The sequence below is a fragment of the Sceloporus undulatus genome, chromosome 1, assembly GCF_019175285.1.
Source record: "Sceloporus undulatus isolate JIND9_A2432 ecotype Alabama chromosome 1, SceUnd_v1.1, whole genome shotgun sequence".
In the NCBI taxonomy this organism is placed as follows: domain Eukaryota; kingdom Metazoa; phylum Chordata; class Lepidosauria; order Squamata; family Phrynosomatidae; genus Sceloporus; species Sceloporus undulatus.
In genome coordinates this window covers 201,533,371-201,555,945 of record NC_056522.1, presented here as the reverse complement: position 1 = coordinate 201,555,945, position 22,575 = coordinate 201,533,371, and the positions used below count along the sequence as shown (strand labels likewise).

Sequence of the window (22,575 nt, the reverse complement as noted above, 5' to 3'; positions counted from 1 at the left end):
ACTGAATGAGGCGCATACACCAAACTATAGAAATTATTTAAAAGTTACAGTTATTCTACAAATGGCATGACATTATACCTATCAGCTGGTTACTGGGGAAGGAATATATTACAAATATAAGTAAACATTTGTTACATTTTGTTCCAAACTCTGCAGTATACAGACAGATGTAATAGCACCCTTCCCATGTGGCTTAAAGTTCTTCATCATAGCAACTTTCATTTTGCACCAGTGCTATCAAGAGACATCTTTAGACAACCCCCTTTGGGGATAGGTTTACAGGCATATGTCATAATTGCCATGCTTTGTTATGATGATAATGATAAATCAATTCAGTTCCAAAGTTTATGGTTCAAATTTTTCAAAAGAACGTAGAAAATGGGATGGGATCACCATGAGCAGATGGGTACATTGGTAGACGGGGCCATGGATACGTCATCACTCATTGATTTGACCTCTGTAGCAGTCTAATGAGAGAGCAATGAGAGACTCTTGGCAGAAAGTGCAGCTGGTGTCTGCCTCCTTATTTACTAAAAGCCAAAGTATAATTCAACTGGAATTGATACATAAACACTACTGATTTGTGGTATGTGTCTAACTTGCTCATGATTCTGAGAATGTCAGTCTTCCTAATTCTCTCTTTGAAGCCAAACTATAGACTAAAATCCTGCTGGCTAGGCCCAACTAGAGTAAACCTATTTAAGCAAAAGTAAACGAAATTGACTCAATGGTCCTCCCCTAGTCAAGACTAACAATAGATTTAGGTCACAGAGTTAGATACAGACTGAAATTCTGGTGGGATCCTCCAGAACCATGTAGAAGATGGTGCCAGGGACTACCTGAAGGCAGGAGAAAGAAAGAGTTAGTGAAAGAAGGCCTTCTCCTCTTCTGTTAATGGGTTTCTCTCCTGGAATGAAAACTTTTTTCCACAAATGAAAGGGCCCGGTTTTGGGGCTCTCTGCACCTAACAACAACGCTTCACAAGACTTTAACCATGTGCGCACTTACTTAGAAGGAAGACTTGCTGAAATTGATAGTACTTATATCTGAGAAAGCATGTGCAGGATTGTGCTGCAAATCACTCGATTAGTTTTAAATATTTTAAAATCTGTTTCAACAGACATCCAAAAGCTAGCAGTTTTATCTGAAGGATGAGGAAAGCACTACAAACCAGCCCCACGGGGGAAAGGCATGAATATACATCAACTCTTAGAATATCTTCTTATGTTAAGAGAAATAAAGGTGGCAGAGGATAAGTGCAAGTAAAAAAGAAGACGTTCTCTTTATGCAAGTGAATAATATAAACTTAAATCATACATGAAAGAAAAACCTATTGCATTCCATATATATTCCATATATTCCATTCAAATATACATCCCAGCCTTCAACTATAGCATGTTCTCCCATCCACTTATCTAGTTATAGCAGTCACTTTGTACTAAAACTGAATCTTGACACAAGAGTCAACCTAGACCATCCATTTATCATATATATTTTCAGAGGTGTTTCTTCAAGTGATATAAGATGTCTGCCCATCACAGCACATGATTTTCAACAGCTGTCTATCATGCTTTGCTTTGTGGTCAGTCACTGAAAGTTAGCAAAACCTCAATTTGCAAGTCTGATTGTACAGCCAATCACATTGTGGGAGGGAAAACAGTTTAATTCGGGGGAATATACATCCATATTATTGACACTAGTTTGAGACACATTAGTAATCACCATTTTCAAGTTTGCCACATTATTGGTGCAGGAAGCAAGATAAAACTGGGAATGAACCATTTCCTGCTTCAGGCGACTCAGCTGGAAGAAGTATAAGAGAGCCATTATTTAGCCACAGGTTCTGCCTGATTTTGTAGAGCTTTCTGTTTGTTTCTTTTCATAGAGATGACGGAGTGATGAAATAGATGAGCATCTATGTGATGTGGAATGGATTTCCACTCTCAAAAGCAGACAATCCAGAGATGAAGCTGGCAAGAGAAAATGAGGTCAGAAGTAGCATGTGGAGGTAAACTTCAAAAAGCATCCAAAGATTTGGTATCTCAAACTGTGGGTGCTTTCCATGATTTCAGGGAAAGGAAAGAGAGAAGTAGTGCATGAAATTACTGAACCACAAGTCACAGAAACCAATGGTAATCTTTTATAATATATATGAGAGTTGCATCAGTTTTGCCAAACACATCTATAGGCAGTGGCCAATTGATTCCATGATATATAGCAATATCAACATGACAATATTTTACAAACATTGCTTTTCAATATAATTTATTTAGCAATCTTATTATCATAGACAAGTACAGCAGGAAAAAAAATTAAGCCCCAATATATCCCATGATGGCTTTCCACACTGAAAATTAAAAATTTAAAAATGCCAAAAGCATAATCCATGATTATATTACAGAGTACACCATATATCTCAAGATAAATATAAAAAACAAATAAATGTTAGACATTATACCTCTGCAACAGTTCCCTGTTATGGAATGGAACACACCTTCCATAAGGCCTTTGTGAGGTATGTGCTTGTTGAGACACATCTGTATAAGGCCTAAAGTATACCACAAATTTGTACAGATTTTATACAAGAGTCATCATTCCTCACAAAGAATTCTGAGCACTTTAGCTTGGTGAAGGGATTGGCAATTTTTAATTCAGCATTTGCCATATTGGCATATCCAATATGATCCGATTTGTTAGTTAAGGCCTTGTCTGTCCTGGCTAACTTGTGTACATTAGTTCTGCTGATTTGAGTTTTTTCCAATGCACATCTGATCTACAGTGTCTGCACATGGGAGGAAACTGATTGTGGAAAGGACAGTAATAGGAAATGCAGAGTAAAGTAAGATTGCACAGTAGTAATAGGGATGTAAAGAATGCTTACAAATGTTTGTACTTGCAGTGATAAAGGATGCTTCAATGCATCCAAAAATTATCTCAATATGTTGAAAAAATTAACAACTGCTGCAAGACTTTTTGACCCTGCACAAGAGTGAAAAGAGCAATACTCTCCCCCCCCCCCAAATAACAGCAGCAGCAACGGCAAATAAAATGTTGTCCTCTCTCCCAAATGCGGCATTTTGTGCAAAAAATAAAATAAAAATGAGTCCTTCACCAAATTCATGCCAAAGATGTCAAAAAATGTGGAAAATCATAGAAAGGTGCATCAAAGTTTTGTAGGTTTGGGGAGGGGGCTTTAAAAAAATTATTCTCACAAGAACAAAATAGGTGTAGATTTACATCTGTAATGCAGAATGTGAGTGTGCGAGTCTGTATGTGTGTCTCTTTTTTTTAAAGAAAAAGAAGAGGTAGTGTCCAAACAGAGGGGTTTGGTGCCACAGAACACCCTTTTTGTAATAACCATCTATATTAATCTCACTGTGTAAACAACATTGAGCATAGAGGTTGGCACAATGTTGATGTGGCTTGTGGATTTCAACTCTACTGGGGTTCATGGGTGCTAATTCAGTATAGCTGGCACAAATCCCTCCTTCTGACTGATGAAATGGTTAGGACAATGCATTAAAAGGATACCAATTCAAAATTAGGGCAAATTCTTTTGCTTCAGCTGTTGATGAAATGACAATGAAAACCCCAATAAGTGACAGCAGATAGAATTCTCTCAGACATCAAGACTATTCCTTGCCAGTTTCTATTGCCTGGAAAAAAATTTAAAAAAGATTTTATGTGTGTAGTGCTGGATTTAATGGTGTTTGCAGGAGGATTGGGATTGGATCCAAAGTTTTCATTCTGCTCAACGAAGGCACTTCCATGCACAAAAGGAGTGTTGTGTGAGTTGAAGTCATTCCTCCATTCAAGAAAGGATGTTATCAGACAAGGGAAATTGGAAGTATAATCCAATGGCAATCCGAACGCAATCATGTGGTTTCACATTATTGCGTGATAGACTACCACACGCAATTTCAGGCAATGGCAAGCTATTTTCGGGCAATGGGAAGTCAGTTTGGATGCAATTCAAATTCACGTAAATTCGCTGAACTAGTCAATTCACATGAATGCGTTCTGGCCCCACTTTCTTTTCATTCGAAATTAAAAGAAATTCCTCCCGTGTGATAAACTCCAAAGTCACCCATCCATGAACAGAACAAAGTCTTAAGTTAAGTCAGAGGCTTAACATTGCTTTTAGGAGAGGGACAAATGGAAACTTGCTCCATTTCCAGGACCAGTGTCAGTGCTTGTCATTCCCAGGTGCCTGGCCCTCAACCCAGAGTAGTACTAAGCAATTGGATTAAGTCACCATTTTTAACAACCAATGGCATTTGCAACTTACCCTTGTTCTGAGGAATTGTGGGGCATTTAACTGAGTGCTGTCCTGAGCTTCAGAGCACTGCCACCACAGTCTCAGGGTCTCCCTGAGAGGGCAGAAAGCTCATCAGAGCATACTTTGCCCAGGACTCCCTGAAACCTGGGGCCAACCCCACACATATTCCCATGAACAAAACTAGTTACTAACATCTAAATGTCACATGGCTTTGGAAGAGAAAAGGCAATCTAAACACAGGTGCCCAGGAAAGGCCAGATGAGGCAAGGCAGAGAGCCATAAATGCTTGCAAAACCAGCAAAGGATGTAAAATGTACCCCTGTCCCTGGTTGTCCAGGGACAACTTCAAAGATACCGGCAAGAAGGACTTAATCTTCTGTACCATACAAGTGAGCAACTGCAGAGGGCTCAAGAACCACAGCCATCCCATTCTGGACCACTGCAGGCTGGATCCATCCCTCTCTTCTGGCTGAGGAATAACCTTTTTTCTCTTTAACAAGGGCTGTGGAAGGGGGCAGTGGGCCTGTACAATTTCCACTGCCAAACACTTCCCACCCCTGCTATAGCACTTTACTGAAAAACATGGCTTGTAATGGTAACATAAAGAACCAGTTCAGGTTTAATAATTATTTTAAAAAAACAAAACAAATATAATAGGCACAGATTGCACTTCTTCCTATCCACCCCCCCCCCCCCCCATGGCATTTACACTATCCTAAAAGAAAATAAGCATTCCCTATACTAGGGTTGGTTTTTGTTCTTGTTGTTGTCCCAAGCAAATGAAATCTGGGAACCTTATATATTGTTGGTGATGGCTGTAGTGCCCTTTCAGGATGGCTTCTAGAAGAAGGCATAACGATGGTTTCAGAATTAGGCAACATGTGGATGAAGAATATGTACACCCTCCAATATTGTTGAACTGCAGCTTTCAGCGTTTTCAGCTCTGCCAATGGGAATTCTGAAGTTTTGCAGTTCAAAAAGTGACTTTTATAAGTGTTTCCATCTTTTTCAAGTAACCTTTTCCAAGTGCATTTTTCTTCATGCTGGACTACAAAAGAATGAAAACATTTCCTCAGCTATAAGAGATGGACTAAAGTTGAGATGGTCACCGCTGATATCTTGTGTAGGCCTTTTAAAAAAAGGAATAGGACTTGTCTATTATCATCTTGTTAACCACTGCTTTCTCTGAAAACAAGGATGATTCACTTTTGTTTGTTAAATCTTTGGCAATGCACAGGCTATAGTGTCATGCACAATATTCTTCATCACCATCGTCGTCATCGTATTCTTTTTTGGCACTTCTTGCTATCACATTTCCAGTTGTCTCATCTGGGGACGAATTGGGACTCACATCCAAGGTTCTGCTTAATAGAATGAGCAAGAAGGCCCCTAAATGCAGTAGGTCTGGTTTACCACATTTTGATTATAAAATGATGTGTGGGACTCACTAAAATCTTCCCACCAGCTCTCATATTGCCATTAAGTCCAGGGCCTAAAATTACCAAACAGCATTCATGTAAATTCTTGTATATGTTTCAGGTCTGGGAGCTGCTTTGGATGGTTATATTTTCTTTGTCCACATGGGGGAATGAGTGTTCAGAGGTTCTGGAAATCAGAGAACAAAATGCCTCAACAGGCCTCATACTACCCATGGGTAGCAATTTTCTCACTCCTGTACTAGAACATGCACTAGTAGATCCCACTTTCCACTTATCAGAATCAAGACCTGGCAATGAAAACAGATACTGGGATATAAATTGCAGAGTTTCTTGTTCAAATTAATCTTCCAGCTCCCAACTTAGACTCATGAACTGCAGTGCTTCATCTATCTCCTTATATAGAGAAGCCAACTGAACAAAGTTGCAATATTTTTACATAACAGAGATGACATAAGCAATCCATCACATCTCTTTAAAGTATTTATATGAGGGCTCTGCAGAGTTGGCTGAAAAATCAATGCCTCAGAATAATGCGTTGATTTAGGTATGTGGGGATCTATCACATATATGAAGCAAGCCCAGTCATAATGTCTTTCTTTCATTTTGGTGGAGGAAGCAGACTGATGTATACAGCAGGGCTCCAAAGGTATGAACTTTGGTGTTCCTGAGTAACCTCTAGGGCTAGCCCCAAAATATTCGTACCTATTTGATGCATCTCTATCCATTTTTCTTCCAAATTATTGACTGCGACAGTTACTATAATGAAAAAAGCAATTGTGCATAAGCATGAAGATATAGTACATGAGCTAGATTCTTGGTGCTACCTGCTAGTAGCAGTGTGTGTACGTAACTGGGTGTATACACACATAAAGAAAGAAAACAACTTAGCAAAATAGTAGGTTGTATTATACAGTATATCATACAGTTTTATTTTTTTAATGTCCTTTGCATACTGCACGGTACAAAAAGTCCATGCTAAATGCAAAAATTCTGGCCTTTTGTCACATTTTAAAAAATACCCTGCATTTTGTTTTTATTCTCTGTGCACCCACCACATCTATATTTCTTAAACTGAGTAACACATACTTAATGTGCACAGTTCATATATGGCTTTCCTAGTGACTGATATGTGTGATGATGACTTCTTGGTATTCTCTTATACCATTCCTGACAGCATGGAATGGATCAAAGGGGGGGGGGGGGGGCCAAGAAGTGGAGAAGCCAACGTAGTCATGCAGAGTTGCCACAGTTCCATGGGTACAACCAATGCAGTCACAACACTGTCTTCATTGTGGCAAGCAGACTAGGGTTGAATTATTTCCACAGTGTTGCTCACAGAATATTTTGCACATGGTCCTGAAGAAATAAAGATCCTGTACTCAAATAACCAGTGGTCTGTTACACAACATATCTCTGAAGAGAGCATTGAATATGAATATATCAAGCAGCCTTGAAGAGAGTCAAGCTATAAATCAGTCTAGACTAGGAATGTTCATTCTGATTTGTAGCAGAACTTCAGGATTGCAGGAAGAAGTTTTGTGTCACCCTCCTGTTCAAGAACCTTTAGATATGGAGTTGGCAAGGATTATATTTTGAACCTTCTGCATGCAATGAACTTTCTGCATGCAAAGTACATGCTTGATCTCCAAGCCTCACCCTAGATCCCAGCAAAGACCCATTTGAACCTTCTCATACATTCTGATCTAGTATGATTTCACTAGCTTAAACGGCTTGATTTTTCCCTTTTTAAAAAATGGTGGGTCAACTAAAACAACAGATTTTCATCATGTAAGGACAAAATAACAACACATTCACTACCTTATTCAAGAGGCTTTGTACGACTCCTGAATTTGGAAGTATAGCTTTTCAGAAACCCCATCACCATTCTGTTGTTTTTTTTTTAAAAAACCAAAAACCAAAATCTGTACAAGCAGACGTAAATGTCATTATGCAAGAGGACTGCAAGAAGAAAGACTGCAACTTCTCTATAACAACTTCACTATGGTATCCCACCCCCATCCCTGATAATTTAGAAGTGCTAAATATATTATCCACCAAAAGCAGGCTTTTGAGAAGTCTCTGCAAGTCAGGTTTTGTTTTTCGTAAGCACAAATTGTGCATGTTGGTATGGTAGTGACTGGACTCGTTGATTGAAATAAACCACTTTTTTGTTGGCTGACAATGTATTCCAGCTACCTTAAGGATGCCAGAACTGAAGAAGGAATAAAATAACTCTGAATCTTGAATGTTGCTCTAAGTGCCTTGAGTTACCAGCTCAGGGCTTTGGGATGTTTAATGCCAACATTTCTGTCTCTCAGTTCTGCAGACGGAGAAGATAGTCCAAGGATGATTTAACAGAGAAGGTAACAGCTTTATGGGAAATGAAGATGTTTTCATGCTCTTCTGTTCATCCTGCAAACAAAATAAAAGGAGAGAAATGAATGAGGGTAGTTGTCATACTTACTGATAACTTATAATAAAAATCAAATCTCCTGGTATCCATAGGATCTAGTTAAAGGACTATCAGGTTTCATCAAGATGGATGAAGAAAAAAGGAGTATCCCCTCTCCCTGCAAACACAAATTTCTATTTCTCCTCTGTTCTGCCCATCACTCTGGGCACTGAGTTCCTCAGGCAAAGCAAGCATTCAGCTGCGGCCTGCTTTTCCAAGTTCAGCCCATCTCCTAATTTTACTAGGCTTGAAGAGGAAGGGGGAAGAGGAAGAGAAGGAGCAGCAGAAACATCAGCAGGAGTAGCAACAGGAGAAAAAGTAAGTTTTCTTCTCTTAAACATGATATAAATTTATTTCTCTGTTCTTCCCATCCCTAAAAGGGGGTGGAAAATGTTATCATTCATCTTCTTCCTCTGTGGAGAGTGAGATATTTCAACTAGATCACCCCTCACAGACAAGCAAATCTTTCCTGATAAAATTCAAAGATATAGTTGTGTTAGTCAGAATCATTATGCATAGAGCTCTTGTAGCACCTCTGAGACTAACTGAAATAGAGAAGTTGGCAGCATGAGGTTTTGCAGACTTCAGTCTGCAAATGCATCTGAGGAAGTACACTGGTCTACGAAAGCTCATGCTGCCAATTTCTTTATTTCAGTTGGTCTCAAAGGTGCTACAAGATCTCTCTACATGCTTTTCTGACAAATTCCTGAAGAATGAGGGTTATAAAACCTTTCCCTTCCTAACTATGAAAGCCTTTGTATCCATATAGGCTTCTCTATTTATTTAGAATCCTGGAATCTTAGTTCTAAATGACAGAGAGCTTGCATGGGTAAGAAAAGCCCCAGGCTGCAGGCACTGTATCTCAACTTGAGAGATGCTGAGAGGAGCTATGAAACTTAGCAAAGGATTTATCTTTAGTATATTAACAATGTTGGCTTTTATTGTTTCATTCTTGAATATATATCTGGTGTTCCTTTTGTGAAAAGAGTGTTATAAATAAACACTATTGTTGTCGTTACTACTACTTCTATGTTGACCCTTTTGAACTAATAGTTGGTTGTAGCTAGCTGTGTTGTTGTTGTGTGCTTTCAAGTCATTTCTGACTTATGGCAACCTAAGGCAACTTATCATGGGGTTTTCTTGGCATGATATGTTCAGAGAGGGGTTGCCCTGGGGCCAAGAGAATGTGACTGGCCCAAGGTCACCCAGTGGGCTTTCCATGTTTGACCAGTGATTCAAACCCTGGTCTCAAGGGTCATAGTCTAACACTCAAACCACTATACCAGTCTAGCCCACTGCATTGGAGCTTAGAGTAGTAGTAGTAGTAATTTTATTTTTTACCCGCCTTGCCTCACGGATCGAGGTGGGTTACAACATAGTTAAAACACAGTTGTAAACATAAAATACACATATTAAGCTGCGTCTCTGTGCAATATTTATATTACAATATATAAGACAATAATTAAATATAAAATTCATGTTTAAAAACTGTTTGGATAGGCCTTCCGGAAGAGATATGTCTTCAAATGTGTTTTATATTCACTTATCTTTATCAGTATTCTTGTCCCAAAGTCAGGAAAAATAATGGGGGAGGGGGGCTACAACCCCCAGCACACCCTCCAATTGTCCTGCTTTAAAAGGGACAATCTCAGAGTATCCTCTACTGTTCTATTTTTACAGCTACTTTTACTATGCTCCAATATCTTTACCCTCTTTCTCACTTTCGCCCTCCACTCTTGGCTTACTTCAACTGCTGTAAACCAAGTTTCAAGTGCAAAATTAGTTTGCACTCGATTATCTTATCAGGGAAAAGAATAGAGGAGAGGGTGGAATCATGCCCTTCCCAGTAGGGTTAGGGAAAAAAACCAAACTTCTGCAGCCTCTCCTAACTTGTCTGTTCCTCCTTGTTAATAATATTTGGAATCTTGGCCACACTCAGATGTAGCTTGGCCACAAACATCCTGGGTTTGAGTTATGAAATGTTGAAGGGTATGTCCTGGGACTCACAATCTAGCACAACCACCAGCCATGCTGATGTAGGAGTTCTGGAGGATTAATCCTCCTGCAAGAAACATTTCCAAACTCCAGCCTATGTATGTTCTTTGCTTGATGTTGTTTTCTTTCAAATGCCTGCCTTACTCTCCCCTTCCATGGTATTTGGTGAAAGAAAACCCTAAAGAAACCTGTACCTCACATTTGAACAATACACATTTGGCCTAGATGTGACATAAATGTTACCATTCCACTGGTGTACAGAGGTGCTTCCCCTGCATGGTGATTCTGTACAGTCTTGATTGGTCTCTTTCTAAAGCTGGATTAAAAGGTTTGTCCTTCGCCGAGTGATTCACTAAGCAATTACTGCTCTCAGCTTCCTTTTCCAATTTATAAAAATGGGACTCACTGAGATGTCAATATGCATTAAACAATGCAGGTCTGTTCTTCCTGAAACGGCATTGATAAGAAAGAACTAAATACTCCCCCCAAAAAAAATTACCTCTCCTTCTCAAAATAGGAGAAAGAATTAAAACACAATCCATCTAGTTGCGCAGCACATCTTGTTTCTGTACTTTAAGTAGCTTTTCTGAGCTCTCACTGAGACTGGACTCACCTGGAAAGGAAAAACATAAAAGAGCTTTTAAAAATGTTGCATGAAGTCTGTACCTAACTCATTTCACTTGGTTACTGTATGACTCAGCTCTTTAAGCAATGCAGTATAGTAGTTAGGTTATGATTACAACCCCTACAGACTAGAGGAGTTGTTTTGTGCCTTCATGTTGACTCCAATTTATCCGATCCTAGAGTTTGAATTCAATTCCTGGTTTTCTAGGGTCCTAGCTCAACATTGCTCATACATAATGTTGGTTCTATTGACTAAAGTGTCTGATTCAAATTCTCATGCAACCACAAAGCTTGTTAACCTTAGGCCAGTCACCATCTTTCATCCTAGTCTACCTCATGGGGTTATGGCAAGGATAAAATAAGAATGGGAAGAACCATGTTTGAGACTTAAGCACTTTGGAGGAAAGAAGGGATACAAAGGTAAGAAATAACCAACAAGCAAACAGACACTTAAGCCAAACAACTAGTACTGTAACAACACATGATGGAAGACCATAGGCTGTTCTTTCCTTGTAAAGGGCCCTCAGGAGAACATGATGGCAGGGAAGCTGGAAAGGAGAAGAAGATTCTTAACCTGTCTCTCTATCAGCTGTTTATCCCCCTGAGATTTGTCCCTCAAGCTGTTCTCAACTAGGGATACAATTCTTCACTAAATTTCCTCTTGAGTAATTTCAGCAGTTTTCTTCTTTCTGTGAGAAAGTCTTTGAAAACCATGACATTTTTGAAAGCTATTCTCAGTTTGCAACTTACTCTGCCAAAAAATTGCATGTGCTTGTTTTGTGCAGAAAACATTTTCTGTACAGAAAACAACTTTTTTGTGTGTGGAAAATAATACTGCAATGAAGAAATATTAATTCGTGCTCAGAAAATGCTGTTTTCTGTAAAGAAAATACTATTTTCCATGCAAAGCAACCATACGTGAATTTTATGCAAAATAAATCCCTAATTGCAATGATGCAAAGTAAAAAGCATTTTATGTGCAGAAATTAATAGTTCTGCATTGACATATTATTTTCCTTGCTGAAAATGCTATATCCTTCACAGAAAGTGCTTTCTTGTACACAAAATAATCACGTGATTTTTGTGCACAATAAATCTCAAAATATGAAGATTCTTGTCAGCGCAGAATCTCTTCTTTTCAGGGTTTTTCAACCATCAAAAACCATGTCTTTCTACCATTTTTTCCAATACTTTTGAATATTCTTTCCATCCCTATTCTCAACCCAGTTATGTAGCTAAGCTATCATCACCACCTACAAAGGAAAATGTATTTGAGCCTGGAAGTGCAAAGAGACAAGCTTCACCAGAGTCAGTGAACAGTACTGTATTTGCCTCAGATGCTGCTGCCGAATAACCACAGGAAACCATGCTGGAGGAAAGGCCACAACTTTATTAAGCAAACCATTGGTAGGGTTGGCACAAAGCATGAGGTCAGGATCTGCGAAATCAAACAACCCCACGTTTGTCTGATTAACCACAACCTGGCACCCACCAGGTATTGGGATGACCTAGGGTAGGGGCTAAGGCACACCGTATGACCGCATCTCTGCCATGCGTTCACATATTCGCTAAGCCCCTAGTCACCGGGAGGCGCTCTCGCGTTATGGCCCCCGCAATGGCCATACACCTGCCCTATTCGCCCCCGGGTCCCGACTGACTCCCAAACCAGAGCTCCGTAGCCCTGGTACCACACCGTGCAGATCCTGGCCTATGCTGCCGCCCCAAAGTTGTGACAAAAAACCCAAACCCAAGCGGTGGGTGGGTGGGAGAAGGCTCAGCTCCTCCTCCCTTCCTGCTTGGCTCCTAACCATCCGGAGCCAAGCGCCGACTGAGGGCCAGGGCTGGCAGCACGGCTTATATAGGCCTAAGCCCCGCCCTCAGTACCACCTGACCAGGAGACTCCTCCTCCAGGCCCGCAGAACCAATCATCTGCACTGGAGGACCGGAACTCCCGGTCACCGAGCCCAGCTCCCAGAGCGTCGCGGGGCGGAAGGGGCTCCCCTTCACCCCGCACACCAATAGGGAGCTGGGGCAAGCCCCAGAGCCCTCTGGGGCTTGTAGCCGTTCGCTGCGTCTAGCGGCAAAGCGGTCAGCCCGCCGAGTCGGGCAACCGCTTTTTGTAATTTGATGAAATATCACATTTCTTTGATGGTTGCATTTCCCAACACATTTTTATTTAAAGAAATTATCTGGAGGTTTCCTCACTCCTTCATATCCTGGTTGCTTTGAACATGAAGTCTTGATGGCTGCTTTTAAGTCAACCCAAATTTATTATTATGGTCCATAAACAAGCATATTGGTAAAAGATATCTGGTTAAATTGATTAAAATATATTACATCAAAATACATTAAAACTGAACATAATCTAAAACAGTGTTAGTGTAACATAAAGCATTCACATCATGTTAAATCAATGGAGTAGCCTCTAAGGGAAAATGGAAATCTTACATAAAAAAGGAAGAAATGTTGAGACATCATATCACAGATTTCATGCACCACAAATGGTTTGACCCAACAACAAGACCTAAATTAAGGAGTTCTCACTGAGTGGAATGGAGTCCGCACATGTAGAAGTGTTATCTCTCTCCCTCCATTTGAGATAAACAGAACTCTATCATCTACATGACCAGTGATTATTGTTGCTGAAGATGGATAGATAGTCCAACATATCTAGAGGCCATCAAATTGAGAACAGCTGGCATCTAGTTGTGCTGGGCAATAAACCCTATCATCCTGGACTCAGCAGGGGCAATTTCACTCATGGCAGGGAATGATGGGCAATATTGTCCAACACATCTGGAGGGCATCCAGTTGGGGATGGCTGGGGTAGATCACCCCCAATCTTTCTCATACCCCCAGTCTCAGTTCCTCAACTGGTTAATATGAATATCCATATAATCTCATAATGATAAAATAAAATTAAACGCCTAGTTTCCATTAACAAACAACCCTTTTCTCACAGATTACATATATGGTTTACATCCCTTCTAGCATGCGTTCCGCTGTTGGTTTCATTAGTTTTAATCTAAACTAATTATCCGAGTGCATTATCAAGGGCCTTTTGGCTATTCCCTTCTCCCATTCCATACCAGCAAAGGAACGTTCCACATTAATGAAATGAATTCTTCTGCAGATATTTCTCTTGTTAGGATTGCATCTCTTCAATATATTGCAAAATTAGCAATGGAGTACAAATGACTTGGCCCATGGGTTTTGGGATGATGATATTAAGTGCCTACAATTAGTGGGAGGCACTGTAATAACAAGAAGAGAATTGTTCAGCCAGAAAAAGAACAGTCATATTACTATTTACTTAGGAAAGGTTGTCCTTATTCTCAGCAGCACCTTAGCCTTCAACTAATAACAAAAAGCTTCTACTGAAATAGTCTTAGGCTATAGGTGCATCTTTGGGGGGGGGGGCTTCTGGTTCTTCCTTTTTTGTGTTTGGTGTTTGCATTTGGCTTTACAAAATTGTCTATAACATCACTTTTTCCCTTTTTAAAAAAATAAAAGGTCTTGTCTAGTTCTATTTACATATTTTATTTATGGTGAAGTAGTCTCATGAACTTGTTAGTGATCCTGAATGGGAATGTGCATCTCTTGCTGCAACTGCACTGCACATAAGGCAGTTTGTTACCACTTTAACTACCATGGCTCAGTGCTATGGAATTCAGGGATTTTTAGTTTGTTGTAGCATCAGAGCTCCCTGATAGACAAAGAAAGGGTGTGTGTGTGTGTGTGTGTGCACATGCTCATCTAGAATTTTCTGAGTTGCAGTTTCCATTGAACTATGCCAGCATAGCTGATAGTATGGACTGGCAGGTGTTACCATCTCAAAACATCTACAGCTGTCCATCCCTGCTCTCTTGAAATGAATGGGAAGCTATTTTCCAGGCTTTTGCTCTGTTTCTTTATCAGTACTTTTAAACTGACAAGGAATTGCTGGATCTGCCCACATCTTTATATTGGCTAGTTCTGACAAATCCATATATTTTTTTAATAAAGAAAGGATAAGCAGATTTGAAACTTTTGGATTCTGCTTACATTCATTACTACACATTAACTTTTATTAGGGGCACAGGACCCCTGTGAATGTGGAAAAAACGCAAATAACAAAAACACTATGTCTCTAGGAATCTCTAGGTCCTCCAGTGCAACTTGGTGATCAACATCTGCCAGAAATTTTAATTTGTTTAATAATTTTATCTTTATTTTGAGTTAATGTGAGTTCCTGTTCTTTTTTGGTTATTTCATCTGTTATTTTTTAATCTTTGCATTCCTATTTTTCAGGATTATACGTTGTTTTTGAATAAAGAAGCCCCAAAGGACAGCTTTGCTAGCTTCCTAAACTACACTTATGTCAGCTTCTTTCCCATATTTTCTTTAAAGTAATTTTTAATTGTTAGCTTCTTTAACTATTCCCTCATTTTGTAACAAATAGTCTGGTAATTGCCATCTATATTCAGTTTGTAATATATTCATTGTCATAGTAACAGGGTTATGGTCAAAGTTAGTTTTAGCTAATATTTCTGTTTTTCTAAGATCTTTACACATTGCTTTTGTTACAAAAATCAAATCAAGTATAGCAAAGAATCTATGCCTATCTGAATAGAAAGTAAATTCTCATTTTTCACCATTTTTTGTATGTCCATACAAACATCTGCCAGAAACTGACCACAGAATTGCACTGGAGGAGCTACAAATGCCTAGTGAAAGTGTTCTCTCTAGGAATCTCTAGGTTCTTCAGTGTAACCTTTGGTTAAAGTTGACCACAGAGTTGTGCTGGAGGACCTAGATGTTCTTAGAGAGAATAATAAAATCTGCAAAAGTCAAAGCTGCAAATGTGGAGGGACAAGTGTAATTTTTTTCTAAAACTCCTGCATCTACCCAATGAGTATTCATTCATTCATTTATTTAAGGTATTCTGTATCAACTTGCAACCCACAAGAGCTCTTGCGCTAATTAACAAAATTAAACCAGTATAAAGATTTAAAAGGTTTAAAACACATTAAGAGGTACTATTTAAAAACTTTTTAAAACAGTCTAAAACAATCCTAAAATAAAATTTTGAAACAATGAAGAGAGACCAGTGTCAAACATTAAAGGCCATACGGAACAGCACTGTTTTAGTTACCTGTCAGAAGCTCAGAACAGAGGGTCAGCCTAACTTCCTTTGGCAACATGTTTCATAACTGCAGTGCTGTTACATAGGAAGCCCTGTTAGAGTACTAAGACTTAATGAATTCTGGGCCCAAGAACTAAACAGAGCTCACATTCTTTTCATTCAATAATTTACTGTATATGCTCATGTATAAGTCTAGAAAATTTAGTCAAAAAATTGACCCAAAAACCCTGAACAGACTTAGCTATGGATCAAAGTAAGCACTGTATTTAACTCTTATAAAGAAAAAAAAAGATAAAAGGGAACATTCCCAGGTGAAAAGCAAGAGCATAATCTGTCCTGGAAGCTCTGACAGCTCCCCTTCTCCACCCCATCTATTCTCTCATCCATCCAGCCTTTAGGATGAAAACAAACAGTTATGCCTGCTGAAAACTTGTAAGTTTCTTTGGCATTGTTTTCCATTGCTTCATCTTTCAAATCAGTGATTCCCAAACTTTCGTCCTCCAGGTGTTTTGGACTTCAAATCCCAGTACCCCCAACCAGCAGTCATAAATACTGGGAGTTGAAGTCCAAAACATCTAGAGGGTCTGGGAATTGTTGCTTTAGATCCTTTGTTATAGGCTCCTATGTTTTTACCCTCAACTTATCCACAGGTCATATCAAAATCCCTAATTCTGGCCCCCCCAATCTGCCCTTGACTTATACATGAGGTACACTTATACAGTACTCTTAGTTACCCTTCATTTAATTTGACACAGGGGAGAGGTCATTTTGTTGCTAGCATTCAACAATCAATCAATCAATAAATAAATAAATAAATAAATAACACCTGGATGAACCGGTTATTTACACAGGATTTACTTGTAGATCCAGACTGATTTTCTCTCCATCCTTGGTATAAAGGAACATTCTACCAACTCCAGTATAACAATTTATTTGTAGTACCAAAGGATCAGGCAGTCATGGTGGCATAAACCAAAAACATAATATCCATTTGATAAATATTTGGTGATAATGTATTACCATTTAGTGGGATACTGGGTTGTGTTTCTTGTAGTATATCCACAGATCCTTTTGTATTCAAAGAAAGTTTCGATGGAGTGTCAGAAGCAGGAATGTCGGAAAGAGAATTGAAACAGTGCACTTCAACAACAACAGAAGTGCGGGGTGAAACTATTGGTTCTGTACCCTGGTTCTTTTCATTAACCACCTTTGCTGCCCCATCCTCCAAGTGAGGCTCTGTGGCCTGTCTACTTGGGTCTTCCAGCCGCTCTTTCTTCTTCACAGCATCTCCTCGTATTTGTTCTTCTAAAGAAAGGGAGCAAAACATAACACACATTCAGGTTTTCCTGGCTTCATGGTGCCATTTTCCCAGGATAAACTGTGACTCACCCAACCAGATGCAGCCCGAGATGTGAATGATAGACAGTTGGGAAATCTAACAAAGATCTTGCTTTCTGTCTAGGCCAGAACCTGGAAAAGTTACCTTTTTTGACTGTGATTCCCAGAATCCCCACTCAGCATGGTGACTGGGTATATTAGATGGGAGTACATTTGTATTTCAGAAAGGGTAATTGACCATGTTGCTGAGGATTCTGAGAGGTACTCCAAAACGGTATTTAGCCACGCTGGCTAGGGGATTCTCTGAATTATAGTCCCAAAAGGAAACATTTCCAAGCTCTGCCAGGGGCCACAAAAACAAATGTAGTGGGGTCAAATACTGGGCAAGCCAACATAAATGTCTGCTAGGGTATAAGTTGTGGGGAACAGTGTTGGTTAGCCTGCAAATCTGTGGATTATGTTGTCCTACATGTTGCCTGGAGGGCAGCCTGCTTCCTTTGTGACCATCTTTGTTCCCATGGCTGGTGCAGCCTTCTACTGCCAACACATGATGGCCTGCCAGACGCAAAGCATCATTGTGAGGAGTCTTTCCCCAGGGCAAACAACAGGCAGGAACTCTGGGCAACTCCATATGCCTTATATAAGGCAGCCTGCTGCCTCTTTTCTCACAGCAAGAAAGTAGCTCACTGGGTCCAGGGTAAGGTGCTCTGAGAAGCTCTTCTTCAGAAAGAGGCATTGAAGGCAAGTTATCTGTGGAGGCTGCCTGTCAGCTGAAATAATTCCTGCTTCATAGAATCATAGAGTTGGAAGAGATCCCAAGTGCCATCCAGTCCAACCCCTTGCCATGCAGGAACTCTCAATCAAAGCATCCAGTTATTTCAGACTTCAAATCTACTTCAAACTATATTAGCCTCCATCATTAGATTGATAGGAGCTGCTGTCACATTGCAGAATTAATGCAGTTTGACACTGCTGTAACTGACATGGCTCAATGCTATGGAATTCTGATATTTGTAGTTTCTTATGGCACCAGAACTCTCTGATAGAGAAGGATAAATATCTCTCAAAATGACAAATTCCAGAATTCCAAACCCCTGAACCAAGACAGTTAAAGCAATGTCAAACAGCATTAATTCTGGAGTGCAGATGCAGCTAGGGACATTTGGTTTTTGGGACCATCTGACCCACAATGCATCATTCTAAGGAAAAACACTACAGAAGGTGGCATGGATGATCAAAATTGCCTGCACTTTCACCATTAATGTGTCATCAAAAGGTAAATAAATACAAATGAAATAATAAACTGGAGGAAATTGTGGTTCCTTTCACCTTCAGCAATGTGACATCTTGCACCAGCCTTCAAGTAAAGCTTGAAAAATCATTTTGTACATATACATATCTAGAGAGAGATTTTTTTTTTCTCTCTCCCTCTATTATATTACTGGTTGATAAAATTAAAAAGACTGATAGTAGATTCAGAGCAAATAAAAGTAGGTACAGTTTCAGGTGATATGAAACTCATATTTGGAAACTTCTACCACAAAACCGTGCTGGTAGTAGTACATATAGAAATTCTGTCAGTTTTTTGGGGGAGACGATCCCAAGCTCTTCAACATGAGTATGAGTCTGTAAATTCTGGCCAGTTCTTAAAACTAAATTTAATTACTTTGTTCCCATTACCCTGGCCAAATTTAACAAAGAACCAATTCTCAACTTTGACAGAACCATGTTGGACCTTCCTGTCAGTAACTGTTGATGATGAACCTCTCTGTGGGGGGGGGGGGGGGAGAGGGACAACTAAGTAAACACCAAATATGGTAAAGTACAGGGAGTTCAACCCGACTTTTAAAAGTTATGACTAACATTCTCGACATTGGATGATTGGTCCAAAATACACTGCAGAAATAATCCAGTTCGAAACCACTTTAACTGCCCTGGCTCAGTGCTAGGGAATCCTGGGAACTGTAGTTTTGTGAGACATTTAGCCATCTCTGTCAGAGAGCTCTAGTGCCACAATAAACTACAATTCCCAAAACTGAGCCAGGACAGTTAAACCAGTCTCAAACTGAATTATTTCTGCAGTGTGTTTTGGACCCCTATCACTATTGATATTTCCCTCTATAGAATTTTAACAATTGAAGTTCATTCTATCCAAATATGAAGAAATTTGCAAATGTTAGTAAATTCTCATCTAAAATGAAATGAAATGAAGTGAAATTCTTTCTCATCCCTAAGTGATGGCAGCTAATTGAAATGGCTGTATAATGGATTACAAAAATTCCTGAAGAATATCAGTAGGTAACAGTAATGACAGCTAAACTGACTCCCCAAGTGTCAGAGTTATTCTTCTGAATAAGAAAAAGTAGGACAGTAAAGTAGGGCCATTGTCTTCAGGCCCTACTTGTAGGCATCCCAGAAGTATATGTTTGGCAACTGTTGAGGGAGGGATGCTGGATCCAACCCTTGGTCTGATCCAGCAGGGCTCTTTTGTTATTTTGTTAAGTGCACTAAAATGTCAAATTCTTTTGGCCACATGTTGTTCAAAAATAAATTACAGATTCTCATATGTTTTATGGAATTACATATCTGGAAGCAAAGTCAGGCAGAATGGCATTGTGAAAGATACAGGCTTTGACGGTGATAGCTTTGGCCATCTAGTGGTGTAAAGGTGCTAAAGCACAAGTTAGAACATGAATCCATTGGGTAAACAGGAGAGTTGTATACAATTTTGCACCCCCCCCCCAAAATATATTCCCAATTCAGCAATCTTTTGGACATACTGACTGCTGGATTGGGGGGCTGTATTCTCTTCATGCACATGTCCCTTAACACAGCTGGCTAGACCAAGAAAGAGTCTAAGCTAATTATAGTTGTGTCAATTGACTCAGACTGCATCTACACTGCAGAATCAATGCAGTTTGACACCATTTTAATTGCCATAGGTCAACATTATCAAATTCTGGGATATGTAGGTTTGTGAGATATTTAGCCTTCCCTGTCAGAGAGCTTTAGTATCACAACAAACAACAAATCTCAGGATTCCATAGGATGAAGCCAAAACAGTTAAAGTGGTGTCAAACTGCATCAGGCATGTTCAAAGTGAACCCACTGGAATCAATTGACTTTATGTTAGTCTTGATTAAGACCAGTTGATTAGTGCTAGCTGAAATCAGTGGGACTTCAGTTAGTCCTGACCCACTTAAAACCTGTGGATTTCAACTAGTCTGCTGTCAACGTCACTAAGCCTGGATCCAACCGAAAAGGTCTGGATCTGTTTCCAGTCTGTTATCGCAGCACAGCTGAACTGAACAAGGATGGAAAGAAATGTATATGAGTATGATGTCAAATGGAACACATACCTTGCACTGCTAAATCTTTCCATCTGTCTTTGTTTTCTTGTATGATGTGAAACAAGTTATCCTTAAAGCCCATTAAGTCCACAGTTGCTAAATGGTTTTCTGGACAGGTCCCACCAACATATGCAGAATTTTTAACAGTTAGCCTTTTTTGCGCTTCAGCACTGCTTCCTTCAGTGCTAGTTTCACTAAAAAGGAGGCAAACAAACAAACAAACAAGCAAAAAGATTGAAAACAGAGTACAATGTCTCAGATGCACGGAGCAATATGCACCATAAAATGGGAATGATAGGATGTTTTTAGTGAAATAAATTGTCCACCATACATTTCCATCTTGGTGCCCTCCAGATACATCAGCTTTGTCATAATACCCATTGCTGGGAATGGTTGAAACTGCAATCCATCACATGGAAGGCAGCAATTTCGGAGGTTGCATGGTAAGTCATGGCTGAACATCCTATACAAAGAAGCAGCTGAGAAGAATGCAGGATGCAAAACAGCTAGGCCTTTTTTTTAAACAAAAGAAAAGAAACACTGGCACTGAAATCCCATGGCTATCAAGATAGAAATTAGCCCTATTGAATTCAACAAGATTCCCTCCCATGAAGTTGTATATAAACCATGGCATACATCCATTAAAGCAGTGCAACTTTAAGTCAAGGAGTAAATTTTATTGAATCCAGTGAGGTATCCTTCTGAAAAATAGAAGTAGCGACACTATTTTTCAGTTAGGTGACAGATACATAGAATTGTGCACTAACCTGGGATATGAACATACCAGACCTGATTTTATTGTGTTTCTTTCTCTAAATCCAGCCTGCATTCTTATCTCATTCTTTGCACAATTCTGTTTAACTTTCCCACATGGAAATTAATATAAATTTTTGAACTCATTTTGATTTGCATTTTCTCCATTGATTAGGACTGTACATGGACTGGAAAAATAATGCAGTTTGACACTGTTTTAACTGCTATAGCTCATTGCTATGGAACCCTGGGATCTGTACTCCATTGTAGCACCAGAGCTCTCTGACAAAGAAGGCTGTATAGCTAACAAAACTACAAATCCCAGAAATCTATAGCATTGAGCCATAGCCGTTAAAGTGGTGTCAAACTGCATTATATCTGCAGTGCAGATGCAGCCAGGGAATCTCAACAAGTGAAAAACACACACTTCCACTGAAAATGTCAGCACCAACTACATCATTTTCTATATCTAGCTGATGAAGAAAAATAAGGCACTTTCTGGCTCTTGCAATCCTCTCTTCCAGGGTAGGAATATGTGACCCACCAGATGGTGGGTTGCAACTCCCATCTTCCCTCACCTTTGGGAGATGCAGGCTCATAGAAATTGCTGGTTAACATCAAGAGGGTCACACGTTCCTATCCCTTCAACAGAGGACTGCAATAGTCAGTGAAGGCTTTAGATTTCCTACTCTGGTTATAGCTAAAGATAGAAAAGAATTTCACTGACATTGATATTTTTTCAATAAAAGTATTAATTACACTGCAGTTCCCCCTTTCATCAGTTTTGGCTGGCTAGGGTTTCTGGGAGTTATAGTTCAACAATATCCCTACCATTTCTTTCTACCCTTAGTGGTGCTGAGTTATTCATAGCATTATACATTTTTATGTAGTGCACGAAACAAATATATACAGTACTGTGCTAACACTGCAAGCTTAATTTAATTTTATTTCATTTATTAACCTATTTCTATCATATCTTAGATCGTACATTCTGAGGGCAGCAAACAAGTCAAATTGGTTTAAGCAGAGTAAAACAATTTAAAATTATAAAAATCTTTTCAATGCACTAAACAATGTAACAAATTAAAACAGCTTTAAAAGGTTAAAATAGTTTTAAACCCTGTGGCCATGTGGCAGGACATTTTGGAATAAATTTGTAGGCTGTTAATGTTTTAAGAAACAGCTGTGTCCCCAGACCAGTTTCTATTTGCCTCCCATTT

At 39.4% G+C, this 22,575-nt stretch overlaps 1 protein-coding gene across 5 annotated transcripts in view; it reads right to left on the bottom strand.

The window, feature by feature from the left end:
• Positions 1-4,014: 4,014 nt before the first annotated feature.
• The window catches only part of PDE1A (phosphodiesterase 1A), a 205,461-nt gene continuing 186,900 nt past the window's right edge, over positions 4,015-22,575 (bottom strand). For all 5 annotated transcript variants that reach the window (XM_042445748.1, XM_042445749.1, XM_042445752.1 and 2 more), the window contains 4 exons: positions 20,612-20,796; positions 16,935-17,219; positions 10,665-10,778; positions 4,015-8,130 (listed from right to left, as the gene is read on the bottom strand). In XM_042445748.1, the coding sequence (XP_042301682.1) occupies positions 10,708-10,778; positions 16,935-17,219; positions 20,612-20,796 (541 nt within the window). In that variant the 3' untranslated portion in view covers positions 4,015-8,130; positions 10,665-10,707. The remainder of the gene's footprint in view (positions 8,131-10,664; positions 10,779-16,934; positions 17,220-20,611; positions 20,797-22,575) is intronic.